Genomic DNA, 15,292 nt, shown 5'->3' on the forward strand with positions numbered 1-15,292 from the left:
GAATAATACAAACAACTTAATTAGGTAAATGAGCATTTAGAAAAAGAAAAGGAAAATAAAAAAAGCAGGAAATAAATTAAAAGTGAAATAAATAATCAACACTCCCTGTTTCTCTTATCCAGCAATTAAGGAGAGCCTCAACATTACATTTATCCTTCCTGATGGGCCCAGTAGCTGGCCTAGACATTATTAAGGGGGAAGACCAAGTTCAGATGAGTTCATTTAAACTTTTTATTTTGGTTTGACTATTTTAGGAAGATATTATTTAGATTTTGAAATGTTAAATCTGTTTTTTTTTCCTTAATGGAATATTACAGTGTAAAGATGCGCTCTAACCTCTGAAGGAGAGGTTTAATTTCCTACCCTCAGACCTAGGGGAGGGCCAGCACGTGGGGAACTAGAATCCAAGCACAACAAACATTAAAACCTTTAAACTCTAGGAGCCTATTGGGTACGTCTCAACTCTTTCTCACTGGTATTCTTCAGTGCTTGACATGTAAACTCAGTGATACAAATTCACAAAGACTTGTGGTGTTTGTTGGCTCAGCTGCTGAGGAATGATGTACCTTCTGAGGGATTTTGTGTGAAGTGGTAACCAGACAGTTAGCATCCGGTGTGAATTAGCCTGTCACTGTGGGATTAACCCACTCAGAGCCACTGATGAAATTGTCCTGAATCACATACAAGCACTCGTGAAGAAACAGCTTCCTTCATGGCATTTCGTTTCTTTTGCAGCTTCACTCTTCTGATACACACCCAGTATGTCTGTAAAAGTTCTGAGAGAAAGGGAGGGGGACAATGATTTGCATTTAGCTACTTTTGTATGCTTTAAAATATTCATTTATTTTAGTCATTACAGTTTGGTGGATTGGGTGTAAACTTGCATGTAAAAGTGTGTTTTCTAGTTTGCACATGTATACAACCTATGCCTTTCTTCTGTTTATAGTTTTGTGGTTTTATGGTCGGGTGGGCAGAGAAGTGGCTTTAGGCGATAAAACACAGGCAGTTTAATGAGCCGTCACAGTTTGAACCAATTAAATTGTTACACTATGAGGCGTTAAATGTTGGTGCTCCAGATTGATTTTTATCATCTTTAATTTTTGTCCTTATGTGAGCAGAATTAGAAAAAATATTTTGTTGACATCAGCTTTCTTTTCAATAAAAAATTCAATAATCCATTTGCTTAGAGCACAATGTAAGCACATGTTCTGTGCTTACTGTAATCAGTGTTTATGGCACGCTCCTCCCACACAGCACTAGATTCTGTGTGTCTAAATCCCCAGACGATTGGCTGTCTGATTAGAGCTCCTCTCTGGAGTCTGCCAGCACATTGAGAGGACAGCCTGTTGTCTCCATCACATACATCCAAGGAAAGATCCATCCCACACATAGACACATTCAGATACCGTTAGAGGCAGTTGTTACGCAGTCTCCACTCACAGCAAGATACCAGGCTGTCGTCTGCAGTCTCTAAACCCTCTCCGTTCTCATGGAGATAAGACATGCGTCTCATTGTTGGCAGACAACACTCATGTTATCGTCTTATCAGAATGCCAGTTCAAACTAGAGGAGGTGGGGCTGAAGACTATGTGTATATGTCTTTGTGTGTGTGTGTGTGTGTGTGTGTGTGTGTGTGTTTCCAATGGATAGGGGGCAACTTAGATTAAGAGAAGTTCCTTTGTCATGCAGCAGGTGCTGTTGTCACTCCATTTGTTCTCACATTAAGGATGTGTTTGCATCAGTTTGTTAAGGAACAAAAAACAGCTGATTATGCAAACATGAGCTATTCCTTACTCTAACTCAATTAAATAACAACAGGGATAAATCTTTTCTTTGCATCTGCATCAATTGATTCTCTGCTAAGAAATACTGGACAATCATTTACTTCACACATACTGCGAAATTTTCATGCCTCTAGAGCCTTTTCACATTCTATCATGGTACAATCATAAACATCAATGTATTTTATTAGGATTTTATGTAATACGGTAAAACAATTGTGAGGTGGAAGGAAAAGAAAACGTGGTTTTCAAAATTGTTTTACAAAAAAGTGTAAAAAAAGTTACCTAATTTAAGAAATAGACTGAAGTGTGGGGGTATATAACAATATCTCAAGCTTTCAACATCTCACAGAGCAATGACCAATCTATCATCTGAAGGTGTATAGCTGTGGAGCAGCTAAATATACAACCAGAGCTACAATGGAGTGGTTTAAATCAAACCACATTCAGGTGTTTCAATGGCCTAGTCGAAGTCCAGACTTAAAACCAAATGGGGATTGACAGTAAAATTTGAAAATTGATGTTCACTGCCACTCTCCATCAAATCTGAGTTTGAGCTATTTTTGGAAAGAAGAACCGATAAATATTTCACCCATTTAAATTTGCAAAACTGATAAAGACATTCCCTAAAAGACCAGCTACATGTATCATTTTTCTTTCCACTTAAGAATTATGCACTACTTGTGTTGCTCTATCAGATAAAATCTCAATGAAATATATTAAAGTTAGCAGTTGTAAAGTGACAATATGTGGAAAAGTTCAAGTCATATGAAAACTTTAGCAAAGCACTGAAAACAGTATGAACAAAAGCAGCTAAACCAGCATTCTCAGATATATTCAACAGGTTTGGTCTCTTAGGTTTTCTTCTAATCTCAGCACTTACCTAACAAAAATACAAGTTTTTATTTCCTTCCTTTACCCAAGCTAAACCTGCCTTTTTTCATCATAAGCAAGGCTTTAGTACCAATGTTGGCAGCATGTTTAAAATAAGTCTACTTTTTTTGTCTCTTGTTTTTCCTGATTCAGAAAAAGACTACATAGAGAAGAAAGGTGTGTCCACAGAGCCATCCGAGGCAGACGGGAAAGAGGAAGCAGGAGTTCCAGAGGACCCCATCAAGGAGGTGAAAAAAGAGAAGAAGGAGTCATCCAAAGACAAAAAAGAGTCAAAGAAGGATTCCAGCAAGGAGGCCAAAGAGCCAATGGACGAGGCAAAGAAAAAGGAGTCATCTACTTCCAAGGAAAAGAAGAAGGAAAAAGAGAAGGAAGGAAAGGAGTCTGTGGACAAAAAAGTGTCCAGGAAGTCCTCTGTGAAAGTGAAAGACAAGAAGAAAGAGCCAGGAGCTGGACAGGGCTGATGGAAGCAATGCAATAATGAATCTTTATATGCATTTAAAAACATACATAAACTAAATACATTTATTCATCTTCCACATATGCACATCCGCAGACCTCCCGGTCATAAGTATGTGTATATGTTTGTATAATGTTTACAAGTCTACATAAACAGGGTAATCTAACTGAAACACGTTCGTATATACAACATAAATATGTACTCTGTCAGGGTTACATGTCTCAGTGGCAAAACCATTTCCTTCCAGATGCTTTTCAAAACCATGTTGATCCACCGTTCTTCTGCCGAAGCCACCGCATATAGCTGTTCAGTGAGTGTGTTTTCGAACTGTGGTGAACTCTGAGCCAACGAGGAGTGAGGATGAATGCAAAATCCTCCTCCTCATGCATTTTGCTGACTCTCTCCTTCATCATCGTTGTCTTCAGCTGCAGTTGAACCCACAATACTAATCCCAGCAGGGGCCCCAAACCAGCTCACACCCACACACACTTTTGGATGTAACGTCGGAAACGCCCTCTCGCACCCTTGCGTGGTTCGAGGGTTCGCCAGAGGACTCGCCGCCTTTCCACCAGGAATAAAATCGTCTGGCTCGTCTGGCCACCCCACTCCTTCTGGGTAAATCAAGGCTACATCCCACAGCTGCCACGGCCACTACTGCTGCTAACACCCCTGTCTGACCCTCCTTGGACACTCAAGATGGACATGTGGTGGCGTATGGACACATACTTGTCCCCTTGGAACCCTAATCCAATTGCATGATAGAAACCAGCAGAGCCTTTTTAGAGAAACAGGATGCCACTCCAGGCTCATCTGCTCATCTGTGGTTTAAACAGCTTCATAAATGTCAGTTTAAAGAGAATAAAGAAGAGCATTAGGAGTGCAATGAGAAATGTAGACTTTTTTAGAAGCAAGATGCTTATTAGATTTTACAATAAACCGCACACTGTGGTAAGTCCTGTTGAAAAACTGTTTTGCTTGGATTATTGAAACAAAACATTTATACTTTTGGTGGTGTCTGTATTGGTATCTTTTTATTTTAGTCCCCCTTAGACACAGACATAATCTGAAAAGTTTAAATATTTCCGGAAATGTTCCAAACACTTTATTTCAGAAAGATTTTTCAGGAAATGTATCTGTATCTTGTCTTTTTTTGCAATAATTTCCACACTATATGATTATGATAATGAGACAAGCTCTAATTACATATTATTGACCAAACGTCCTCAGATGCAAGTTTTAGATGAACAAATTTTCTTCCAGTTGGATTAATGTTTTTGATGCATGTTCACACACTCATTCTTACACTTTTTGCCATGCACAGACAGTAGATTTTATTTGCATCAGTGCAGTACACAGCCTGCACTGATTGTATTTTCGCCAGAATTGACCTTTGTAGACTTTTGCCATAGTTGCTGTGCCAGCAGCTCTGCATTAAACTCTAAGTCCACATCAAGCATTGTGTCTGTGGGTCCAATTTAAGCTCTTTTCTTGTCAGGGACACTTATTTTTATTTTTAGCTTGTATTGTGAAACAGATGCATGTTTGCAATGTTAGTCACAGGCTCTGTTTGAAGAAAACCTCATGCCCTTTGATTTGAATATAGTTTTCTTTTTTTCGTCAAATGTAGACACTAAACTGTTTGACAAATGAAAGAAATTTAAAAGTTGAGGCTGCACCAGCTCATCTTTTCCAAAAAAGATTGTTAGAAATCTTGGTGATGTTATAAAGATTTTCATTGGATACTGTGTACTGTAAGTTACTCTTTCATATCTCTCTGGATGTTTGAAATGTAGAGCAGGTTTTGGAAATATTCTAGTGGTTCAGATCCATCGGGCTCCTACTTTGAGTCTGGTTTAATGGCCATAGTTCATTCCAGAAGACGTTTCTGCACTCTAAAATGAACTTTGCTATAACTGTGAATCCTGTAGTTAAAATCAACAAACATGAGAATGAAATAAACGTATTTATGAGTATTTAGTAATAAACGTTTCTTACTTTAGACAGTTATTACCACTTTCGTTGTGGTTTTGATTGTGCAATATTTCTCCTTTTGTTCTGCTTGTGTAGACTAATATCTCTTTCATTCAACAGGGCAAAGTTTCATCATCTGCCAGTTCAAATTTTATCCACACTGAAGTATGTGTTAAATTTATTAACTCTGAACAGTTGGTTTTCTCTCTGATCTCTTCACTGAGTCGGTCTCCTACTGCACTGACGCAAGGGCTGTAAGTAAATATTTCTCTGATTTTTTTTATGCTTAAACATAGAACATTTAGCTGCAAATCAGAAAAATGAAATATAATTGTTTAAAGTTTATACTTTGAAAATGTTTGATCATGAGCTGATGAGTATAGATCTGTTATGGTTCTCTCTGGGGAAATATGAGCAGCTTTTTACTGTCTGCTATGGCACGTGGTGTTGTAATACAAAAGTAGATAACAACAGTGTATTAACAGTAACATTAGGAGCAGTTTTAGGTCCTCTGCATTTTCTAATTAGCATGTGATAGATAATGAGCATTATTGCATATTTTTACCCTTCAATCTCATCCTGTGTCATCATTTACAGTCCTGATTAGAAAAGGTTTAGCATTTGAATTTACTTTAAAAGTGCATTTTGGATTTCCACCAAACGGACTTTTTAATTGAAGCCCACGTTTGATTTTCCAGGTTTCCATCCGCCCTTAGAGGCAGTGGGATCTTTCTATTCAAGCATCTCTCCTGAGAGCTTCTGACAAAGAGTAAAAATCAGCCCAACCATCATCAGCCTTATGAACAGGGCTGTCTGAGGACTTTTGGCACAACTATTTTAGTGTCTGTGAAAACAGGATCAGCTGCAGATCAGGTCATTGCTTTTTAATTTGGTAGCTGCTCATAGTGGGTGCACACTGAAGAGCGCTGCAGATGAGGTTACACTCTCCTAATTTCTGTTTCTTTTTTAAGTAAATATTTTTTATTTCAGTCTGAGTCCATATTACTCAATTCAATTCAGTTTTATTTATATAGCGCCAATTCACAACACATGTTGTCTCAAGGCACTTCACAATAGTCAGGTTCATACATTCCAATTATCTCATTAAAAAAAACAAAAAACCTTTCTTCACTGCTGAATTTCTTCACTTCACATCCATCTCATTGTTCTTTCTTGCCATTTAGTTTCTTTTGGATTTTCTGCCTTCATTTTGTCTTTCATTACCAATCTATTTCTTGTTTTGAGTTTTTTAAACTTTAAATTTCCATATTCTCTCCCTAACTCTATTCCAAACACTTTCTCATATCTTCTGTTATCTTCTTTCATCGTCTTTGTTAACTTTATACATTTGCTTCCTTTCTTTCTACACTGCTCAGTCCCTCCATCCATCAACCTTTGCAAAACTATATTTCAGCACTCTTCACTGTCCGGACCTTTTTTCGGAGCTGGGACATTTTTAAAGGAATTCTGGACTTTATCCTCTTCACCTAGAAAAGAGTTTAACTTTAGATTTTACAGGAAATGGTTTCTAAAAATGGCTGTTGTGTTTGTCCTGCAGCATCATTTATCCATCCATTATCCATACCCACCCATTCATTGCGGTTAGAATCACAGGGTGCTTGTACCTATCTCAGGGAGTGACTGGGTGAGAGTCAGAATACACCATGGGCAGACCACCAGTCCAACACAGACAAGATAAACAACCATGCATACAAAGCTTAGCAATTTTGAAGGCGTCCAGGAGGCATCCGGTATAGATGCCCGAGCCACCTCAACTGGCTCCTCTCGATGTGGAGGAGCAACGGCTCTACTCCGAGCCCCTCCCGGATGGTCGAACTCCTAACCCTATCTCTAAGGGAGTGCCCGGCCACCCTACGGAGGAAGCTCATTTCAGTCGCTTGTATCTGGGATCTCGTTCTTTCGGTCATGACCCAAAGTTTATGGCCATAGGTGAGGGTAGGAACGTAGACCGACCGGTAAATCGAGAGCTTCGCTTTTCGGCTCAGCTCTCTCTTCACCACAAAGGACCAGCACAGTGCCCCCATTACTGCGGCAGCCACACCCATCCGTCTGTCGATCTCCCGCTCCATTCTTTCCCCCCTCGTGAACAAGACCCCGAGATACTTAAACTCCTCCACTTGTGGCAGGAATCCCCTCCAACCTGAAGAGCACAAGCCACCCTTTTCCGGTCGAGAACCATGGCCTCGGACTTGGAGGAGCTGATCCTCATCCCAGCAGCTTCACACTCGGCTGCGAACCGCCCCAACGCATGCTGTAGATCTTGGCTAGAGGGGGCCAGCAGGACCACGTCATCTGCGAAAAGAAGAGACGAAATCCTCTGGTCCCCAAACCAGACCCCCTCCGGCCCTTGGCTGCGCCTAGAAATCCTGTCCATAAAAGTTATGAACAGGACCGGTGACAAAGGGCAGCCCTGCCGGAGTCCAACATGCACCGGGAACGGGTCCGACTTAGTGCCGGCTATGTGGACCAAACTCCTGCTCCACTTGTACAGGACCGGATGGTCCCTAATAAAGGGCCCCCAATTCCATACTCCTGGAGCACCCTCCACAGGGCACCACGAAGGACACAGTCGAATGCCTTCTCCAGGTCCACAAAACACATGTAGACCGGTTGGGCAAACTCCCATAAACCCTCGAGTACCCTGTAGAGGGTATAGAGCTGGTCCAGTGTTCCACGGCCGGGACAAAAACCACACTGCTCCTCCTGAAGCCAAGGTTCGACCATCAACCACAGCCGATACCACTCCTTCTTCAGCTTAATAGTGTTCCTTACTGCCGGTGTCCACCACCGGATTCGGGGATTGCCGCCGCGACAGGCACCGCAGACCTTACAGCCACAGCTACGGGTGGCAGCATCAACAATAGAAGCGGAGAACATGGTCCACTCGGACTCTATGTCTCCAACATCCCCCGGAATCTGGTCAAAGCTCTCCCGGAGGTGAGAATTAAATAAATGGTAAATAAATGGTCAATAGCGCTTTTCCAGTCATGCAGACCACTCAAAGCGCTTTACACTAGAGCCACATTCCACCCAATCGCACTCACTAACGCTCACACATTCATACACTGATACACAGATCGGTAGGCAACTTGAGGTTAAGTGCCTTGCCCAGGGCACATCAACATATGGCAGGAGGAAGCTGGAATCGAACCCACAACCTTCTGATTGCAAGACGACTACTCTTCCTACTGAGCCGCAATCACCTCATAATACAACTCAAGGGCTTCAAGAACCCCTCATGACCACTACCGGGGTCCCACCCCGGAGCCAGGCCTGGGGTCGGGACTTGTTGGAGAGCGCCTAGTGGCTGGGTTGCTCCTCGCAGGACCCGGCCGGGCCGAGCCTGAACAAGAGACGCGAGGCCATCCCCCAGTGGGCCCACCACCTGCAGGGGGAACCGTGAGAGACTGGTGCAAAGAGGATTGGGCGGCGGACGAAGGTGGAGACCTTGGCGGCCCAATCCCCGGATGTTTAGGCTGGCTCTAGGGAGCCAGAGGTGTGAGGCTAAAATGGGTCAAATGTGCTCATATTTGCATGTGCCAAATAAGGTGTGCCACAGCATTTTGCACTCTCTGATGCTGAGCAATAGAGCAACCAGTAACTCCCACTAAAGTACATCACAGTAATCCTACCGAGTAGTAATGATGCCATGGATTACTGTTTAAAAGTGCTTCCTTGGAAGAATGGGCTTTATTTTGTCCAACTGCCTTGGCTGATAGAAGCTTGATTTCACAACTCCCCTTATCTGGCTGTCAAATGTATAATCAGCATCCATTTCAACTCCAAGGTTTGTAATGATCAAGGTTTGTAAGACCCTCCCCTACATTCATAAGATATGGATCATGGCTGAAAGAATCCGATACAGGTGGCTGAAATGAGCTTCTGCCCAAAAGTGGCTGGACTCAGCATTAGAGATCGAATGGGCAGCCTGGAGTAGAGCGTTCCCTGAATAGTTAGTAATTATTAAAAAACGTTTTGCCAACTTAATCTGCTGAGCTCACTGACTAAAGATATTCTCAATAAAATATTGTCTGCATCATAGTATTAAAGAAACTTAAGAAATAAAACATTCAGGGTCCTTTCTTTGCGGTTATTTAATGTACTCTTTCATCCATTTGGCTACTATAAGTTCTTCCTCTTCATTTTACTTCTTATTTTGTCTTTGATGTCTGTTTTGTTTGTCTTTTAGATTCTCTGAGTAGCTTTTTCCATCTTTCACACCTATGACCAGTAAATCACCTCAAACTTGAGGCAAAGCTGCACACACCCAGCTGTTAAGAACTTCAAAAAAAGACTTCAACAGTCAGAAAGCTGCAGATCCGCAGCCGCAGTCTGGATAAGCAGGGTTTGGATTGAAAGGCGCGGTCGTGGTTCTCTGGTTTTTATTTCACAGCTTTTGCATGTCTCACTGGATTTAAGGTGTAAACAGGATGGATTAGATAATTATGGCATTTAATTTTTCTTTCTACAGATTTGATGCAGTTTCAGCAGTTTTCATTCAAGAAACTGAAGTGAATCTTGTCATTTTTTCTTTGTTTGAATAATACTGATCCCATGATTGATCTCTTGAGAAAATTGCCTAAATTATGTTTAGTTGTCTCTGTAGCATTACTTAATTCTGCTTTTATTCCATTAAACAGTGGTAAACAGTTTTCTCTCTGTAATCTAATTTTTTACCTATGATGTATTCATGTTATGCAACTGGCAACATCATACGTACCTAATGTTCTGTTTGATTAGGATGATCTGTGAATTAATATTGATTAAGGTATTTGCTGTAGAGTTTATAGCTAATGCATTTATTGTTAGATTTTTCAAATGAAAACATTCAGGGTCTTCATTAGAGAGTGTTGCGTTCCACATTTGTGTAAAATTGTGGCAACATCTTATCTCTTTGTGTGCCTCTCCATATCTCTTTAAAAGCTGTAAAGAGGCTACAAAAACTAAAAGCTCATCCTTTAACTGTTAAAACTATGGAAAGTATGAATGTGGACACAAACGTCCGCATTTATTCCACGGGAGGTCAATTCAACTACAGGGCAAGTTAATAAAAGAAACCAAACATAATAAATACCAGTCACTGTCCCCTGACCTCTGCCGGCCTTATTCATGCCTTCCACCTCGCCAGTCAAAGTAGAGCCTGCGGGTCAGACAGGTTCAAACTGGTCCGGTCCTGATTTTCTCTTCCTTGTGGGACAACTCGACACGAGCTCACATCTTGGCTCTAGTGTTATGTGTTGGGACCTACAGCCATGGATTTCAACATTAAACTCCGGGGGAAGGGATACCACATGTCGCTCTCTTTCCACACGGCCTTCGAGAAGGACGGGTCAGGGGAGGCCCAGCGCGCTGATGTCTTTTGCTGGCAAAAAGACATAAATTCAACTGGATCCAAAGCCATACGATCATCGATCATATGCAAAGTTAAGTAGAATGAAATACTGTCTGTGTTTCCGGTATTTTCATTCATGAGCGGGGAAATTAAGGTGTAAGAGTTGCTTACATTTTCTCTCCGAAGCCCCGCAAAAGCAAAACTGTTTCGAAGAGAAACCCCCGGTAGATAATCTGTTTCTACAAGCCGAATCTGAAGGAAGGACCACAGCTTGCACCACCGTGTTACGGTAACGAACAGCTGGTTGACGGACAGAAAAGCCGTCTTTCAAGCTACAGCTCCGGAGGTCAGGTTAGCTTGTTGACTGTGGACGTTTATTCAAACTTCATCGCCCCTTGGACAACATTTCCTCGCCATGGTCAGAGGTTAGGTTTGGGCAGATTAACAGATAGGTTTAGGATGAAATGATCTAAAGTTTTTCATGTTATGAAGTTTGTTTTGTGGAACCCGGCTATCTTTGTGCTAGCATGCTATCTGTAGCACACAGAGCGGTTTGTGTTCTTTGTATGTTTTAAAGTTAAGATAAACTTTACTTGAAGGGTGATTTTAACCAGAACATTGCTCATAACGCGCCGTCCGCGCTTATGCATTTTAACCCTTTTATTAACCCTGGTATTTTAAAGGTATGTTTTTGATTCTGGTGCTGAGCTATCCGCTTCTTTGTTAGCTTAACTGCTAACGGTAAGAACACGTGTTTGCTAGCATTAAGGCTAGTCAACAGAAAGGTTGTTGGTTTTCAAGCTAGTGAATAATACTTCCTAAACATCATTTACTAGATGTGATAACTAAGTAAACACCATTAAGCCCATTTCTCCAGAAAGATTTGGCTCTTTTCCAAAATACCCCTTTAATAATATTTATTTAAATATTATTTCAATAAATAAAAGCAGCTAATTAGACACCGTTGTGAAATGGTCATCCAGAAGGTTGGTTTTATTCAGCAGATCATTATTTAAAACCTTATTTTATTAAAATAATATTTTATTTGATCTTGCATTGTGAATGGTTGTCTAAACGTTTGCTGATTATTGTCTAAGTTGGTTCCAAGACTAAGTTAACTTCATTTCCAGATTCTTCAAGATAATCCTTGGTTCTCAAACATAAACATTACATGGTAATGTTGCGTCACTCTTTTGGTCATGGTTTCAATCATCTTTAATCAACTTGTTTATATTGTACATAGTCCATTAGTCTTCATTATTCTTTAATTCTGCTTGGTAGTTTAGTTGGATTGTTTTAGCATAGTAAAGAGTTTATTGATTGAAATATGTTTGACTTTGAGTTAACTTATTTTTGTTAATAAATTCTTGTATTTTAAGAAATTGTGTGAATTAATTCCATGTGTGCAGAGTTTTTGCTGTTCAATAATGTCAGAGCTCGTCTCACACCTTTCTAATTTGTCCTAATACCATCGCCTTACTGGGCTGGTATTCACAGGACAATCCTTAACAGACGAAATATTATTTGATAAAATATTAATATTAAATATTAAATAATATTCTCAGATTCATAATTACAACATATGCGAGTAATTTCTACGTTCCAACCTTGACGTCTTCACCCGTCGACAATGTTTAGCTATCTGTTGGGGTACTTTTTAAATTCTTTTTACATATTTCTTTACGTCACACACGTACATTAATAATCGTGAGAAGGAAAGGATGTTTAACTAATATATGCCTTTTACAGTTAAAGAGAAATGTCCTCTTACTGTACTTTCTGACCATCCAACTGTTGTGAATCCCAACTGGTCCTTCGGTGACAGTATGAATGTGTGGGTGGTACTTCAGCCTGTTAATTGTCTAATTGGATGCTGCTGTGAAGGTGTTAAAGCATGCTGCATTTCACAGTTCAGGCTGCTGCTCTATAAATACTCACTTCTTGTAAGTCAAGGGGACATGTGCTTTTCCAGGTAGACTTATTCAGTATTCCAGACTTTGTGGACTGCTTTGTGGTTATATTCCTGGGAGATTTGCAAATGTAAGTTTATTGTCTGAAAGAGTTTTTCAGCTCATTAAATTGATGGGTATTATTCTCGTGGTTAATCCAATAGGGAGAAAAAGCTAATTATTATTATAACCCAGAACAGTCTCAACTTGTTTTCCATGTTTATTCAATCTAGAAGAAGATATCTGTTATAAGAGCCCCCCACCCCCTTCCCCACTGCAGCAATTTAACAGTTTTTCTTTTTTCTTGAGTTGATGTTTTAAAAAGTCAGTTATGTGCTGTATTAGTTTCATGGCCTCTGGGCCCATGAAACCTGAAAGAAAAGCATTCCTGGCTTCCTTCCTGTGAAACGTCCTTTCTTGCATATATGTGGCTTCTGTCCGACTGCAGGGAGACATGCCAGAAGAGTAAGTGTCGGCCCGTGTTTCTGCAAAAAGCTTGTAAAACCAGCAGCATGATAGATCCCAGAGCTCCTACATTAATTTGAAAACATTTCAACATGCCCTCAAAAAAACATCTGTTTACATGCTGGAATAAACATAGCATCAAAGCTTTTGCGAAGCTCATTTACACTTTATATCCAGTTTCCAGGGTGTTGTTGTGAAAATAAGGTCATTCATAAAAAGCTCCATAAACATGTTGAATTTCTGCAGTTTACTTGCTTACAAGGATGTAAAATGCAACAGTTACATGATACAATTTTTTTTTATTGTGTAGCTCCACCCTCTGTGCTGCCAACTCTGTCTGATGGAGGATGCTAGCTTCCATAAAAAGGGAACCCCGATCCCTTGGCTGACAGACTCACCACAACTCAACTAATCTGGTTAACTAACATTTGTCCTGCAGCGGTTTTAGTGTGCAATATGGAGATTTCCCAAAAAACCCATCTATAATACATGGGAAAGCTCTGAACCAATTGTTTTCAGATTGTCCATAGAAATTGCAATATGAAGTCAGCTGATTAAACACAAACCACATGATTTCTCTGTTAAATAGATTTATGCAGTTGCACATTTAATAGACAGCCAGGTGCATGTCTAATAAATACAGAGCATGCCAGAAGAGACATTGCTTTATGACCTGTTTTTATGCAGTTTTGTGCAGTTTTATTGTTCTCTGGCAAATATTTGTTTTTAAATGCACTGATGTCATCAGCTCGCATCAGCTAAATCTTAGTATTTTACCCTATTTAAGAGCCTTCCATTTATTCTTCACTCTAATATAAATTGACAAATGATACCCTAGTGGCAGCTGTTTACTTGCTGTGTGTTCACATGAAGCTTTTATCAAACTCAAGCAGCCAAGTCTGTGTTGGAGCAATCAGCTCTGAGCTTTGTAGCAAAGTGACCGTGGACGTTTCTGACGACAGAACCAATGACTAGAAATTAAATGTAAACACAAGTTCCAGTGTGTAGAGAGCTAGTCTAGGGTTATTGGGAAGGTTCTTTAGCCTGACTCAGGCAACTGTGTCCAACCTCTCCCCCCTACAGTACATCCCCCTACAGCCTCCCAGAGGCAGACACACCGACTGCAGGGGGCTTTAACTTTGGGGCTGCTGGGAGCTCTAGCTCCTGTCTGCATGCAGTAGAAACATCACCTGTCCCATAATCTCAGGTAATTCCCACATGATTACAACAACCCAAAACTCCCCACAGATCTATGGTTTTACAATGTCCACTTCTCAAATGTAACTCCTAACTTTTTCTGTAAAGTATGCCTGTCTCACTCTAGTCCTTGAGAACCAGTGTCCTGCAACTTTTAGATGTGTTACTGCTTTATCATACCTGAATCAAGAACCTGGTCATCAGAAGGACTCTTTAGAAGTCTAAAGAGGCATCTCAGTCATTTGATTCGAGTGTGTTGGACCAGGGACTAGTCTAAGCTTTACAGGACACCGATCCTCGAGGTCTGGAGTTCCACGCAGGATTATTGTCTTATTTCTGTTGGCCATTATATATTAAACAGCACATGGATTCTAAATGAATAAAGCTGAAAATGTTTGGCAATGACATTAAATTCACTTAAATTTCCTTACATTTTGAAGTGGGACTTTAAAATGCTAGCTATGTCACCTTGTTACAGTTTTAGACATGTATATATTTATAGGGGACATATCATGCAAAATCCACTTTTTTAGCCTTTAAATACATTTTGTTGTGTACTTGGAGTCTGTAGGAGTGCAGAAACAAGTTCCCTCAGCATCAGAACCTCTTTGAAGTGCCTGGTTGAATTTTTATTTATCATGGAAATTTACCCACATCAGTGGGGTAGTTCCTATTTCCCCATTTCAGCTACGGGTGCCTTCAGCAACCTTCACCAGTATCAAGAAGGATTTGCTGAAAGGCTTCATCTGATTAAGGGGTCAGTTCATTCTTTTTATGGAAATGACAGACGCAGCAAAGCAGCAAGCTGTAAATAACGCTAAAATGACAGCAATTTCAGTCATGAATTTATTGTGTGTTGATATGACGTCCTGGCCACCATGGCACCTTCTGCTGATGGTAGTGCTGTGTGCTGCTTTTAGCTCCTTGAGGACAGACCTTACTGCGTGTTTTGAATAGTATAATTGCATAAACAGTTTAGCATTGTTTTTGTCTTGCTTCTGTGGCGCTAGATAATTATCAAATTACAAACATGGCCAAACGGGTTAAAATGGAGCGCACCTTGACCTGTGTGTGTGTGTGGGGGGGGAAACAAGCACCAAACAAGGTCGCTCTCAGATGCTCCTCAGAACAGGGTAAAAGAGGAGTGTGTGGAGCTACAATAACAAGGAATTCAGACTAAAGCATTGCAGTTCCACTTTATATAGACCACAACTGATTTAAGTGT

The 15,292-nt window shown here is 40.5% G+C and overlaps 1 protein-coding gene across 2 annotated transcripts in view; it reads left to right on the top strand.

Annotated features, from left to right (window-relative positions):
* The window catches only part of bbs9 (Bardet-Biedl syndrome 9), a 220,473-nt gene extending 215,368 nt beyond the window's left edge, over nt 1-5,105 (top strand). For both annotated transcript variants that reach the window (XM_047361863.1, XM_047361864.1), the window contains one exon: nt 2,808-5,105. In XM_047361863.1, the coding sequence (XP_047217819.1) occupies nt 2,808-3,136 (329 nt within the window). In that variant the 3' untranslated portion in view covers nt 3,137-5,105. The remainder of the gene's footprint in view (nt 1-2,807) is intronic.
* Nucleotides 5,106-15,292: the final 10,187 nt, after the last annotated feature.

Source organism: Girardinichthys multiradiatus, chromosome 3 (genome assembly GCF_021462225.1).
Source record: "Girardinichthys multiradiatus isolate DD_20200921_A chromosome 3, DD_fGirMul_XY1, whole genome shotgun sequence".
NCBI classification, from domain to species: domain Eukaryota; kingdom Metazoa; phylum Chordata; class Actinopteri; order Cyprinodontiformes; family Goodeidae; genus Girardinichthys; species Girardinichthys multiradiatus.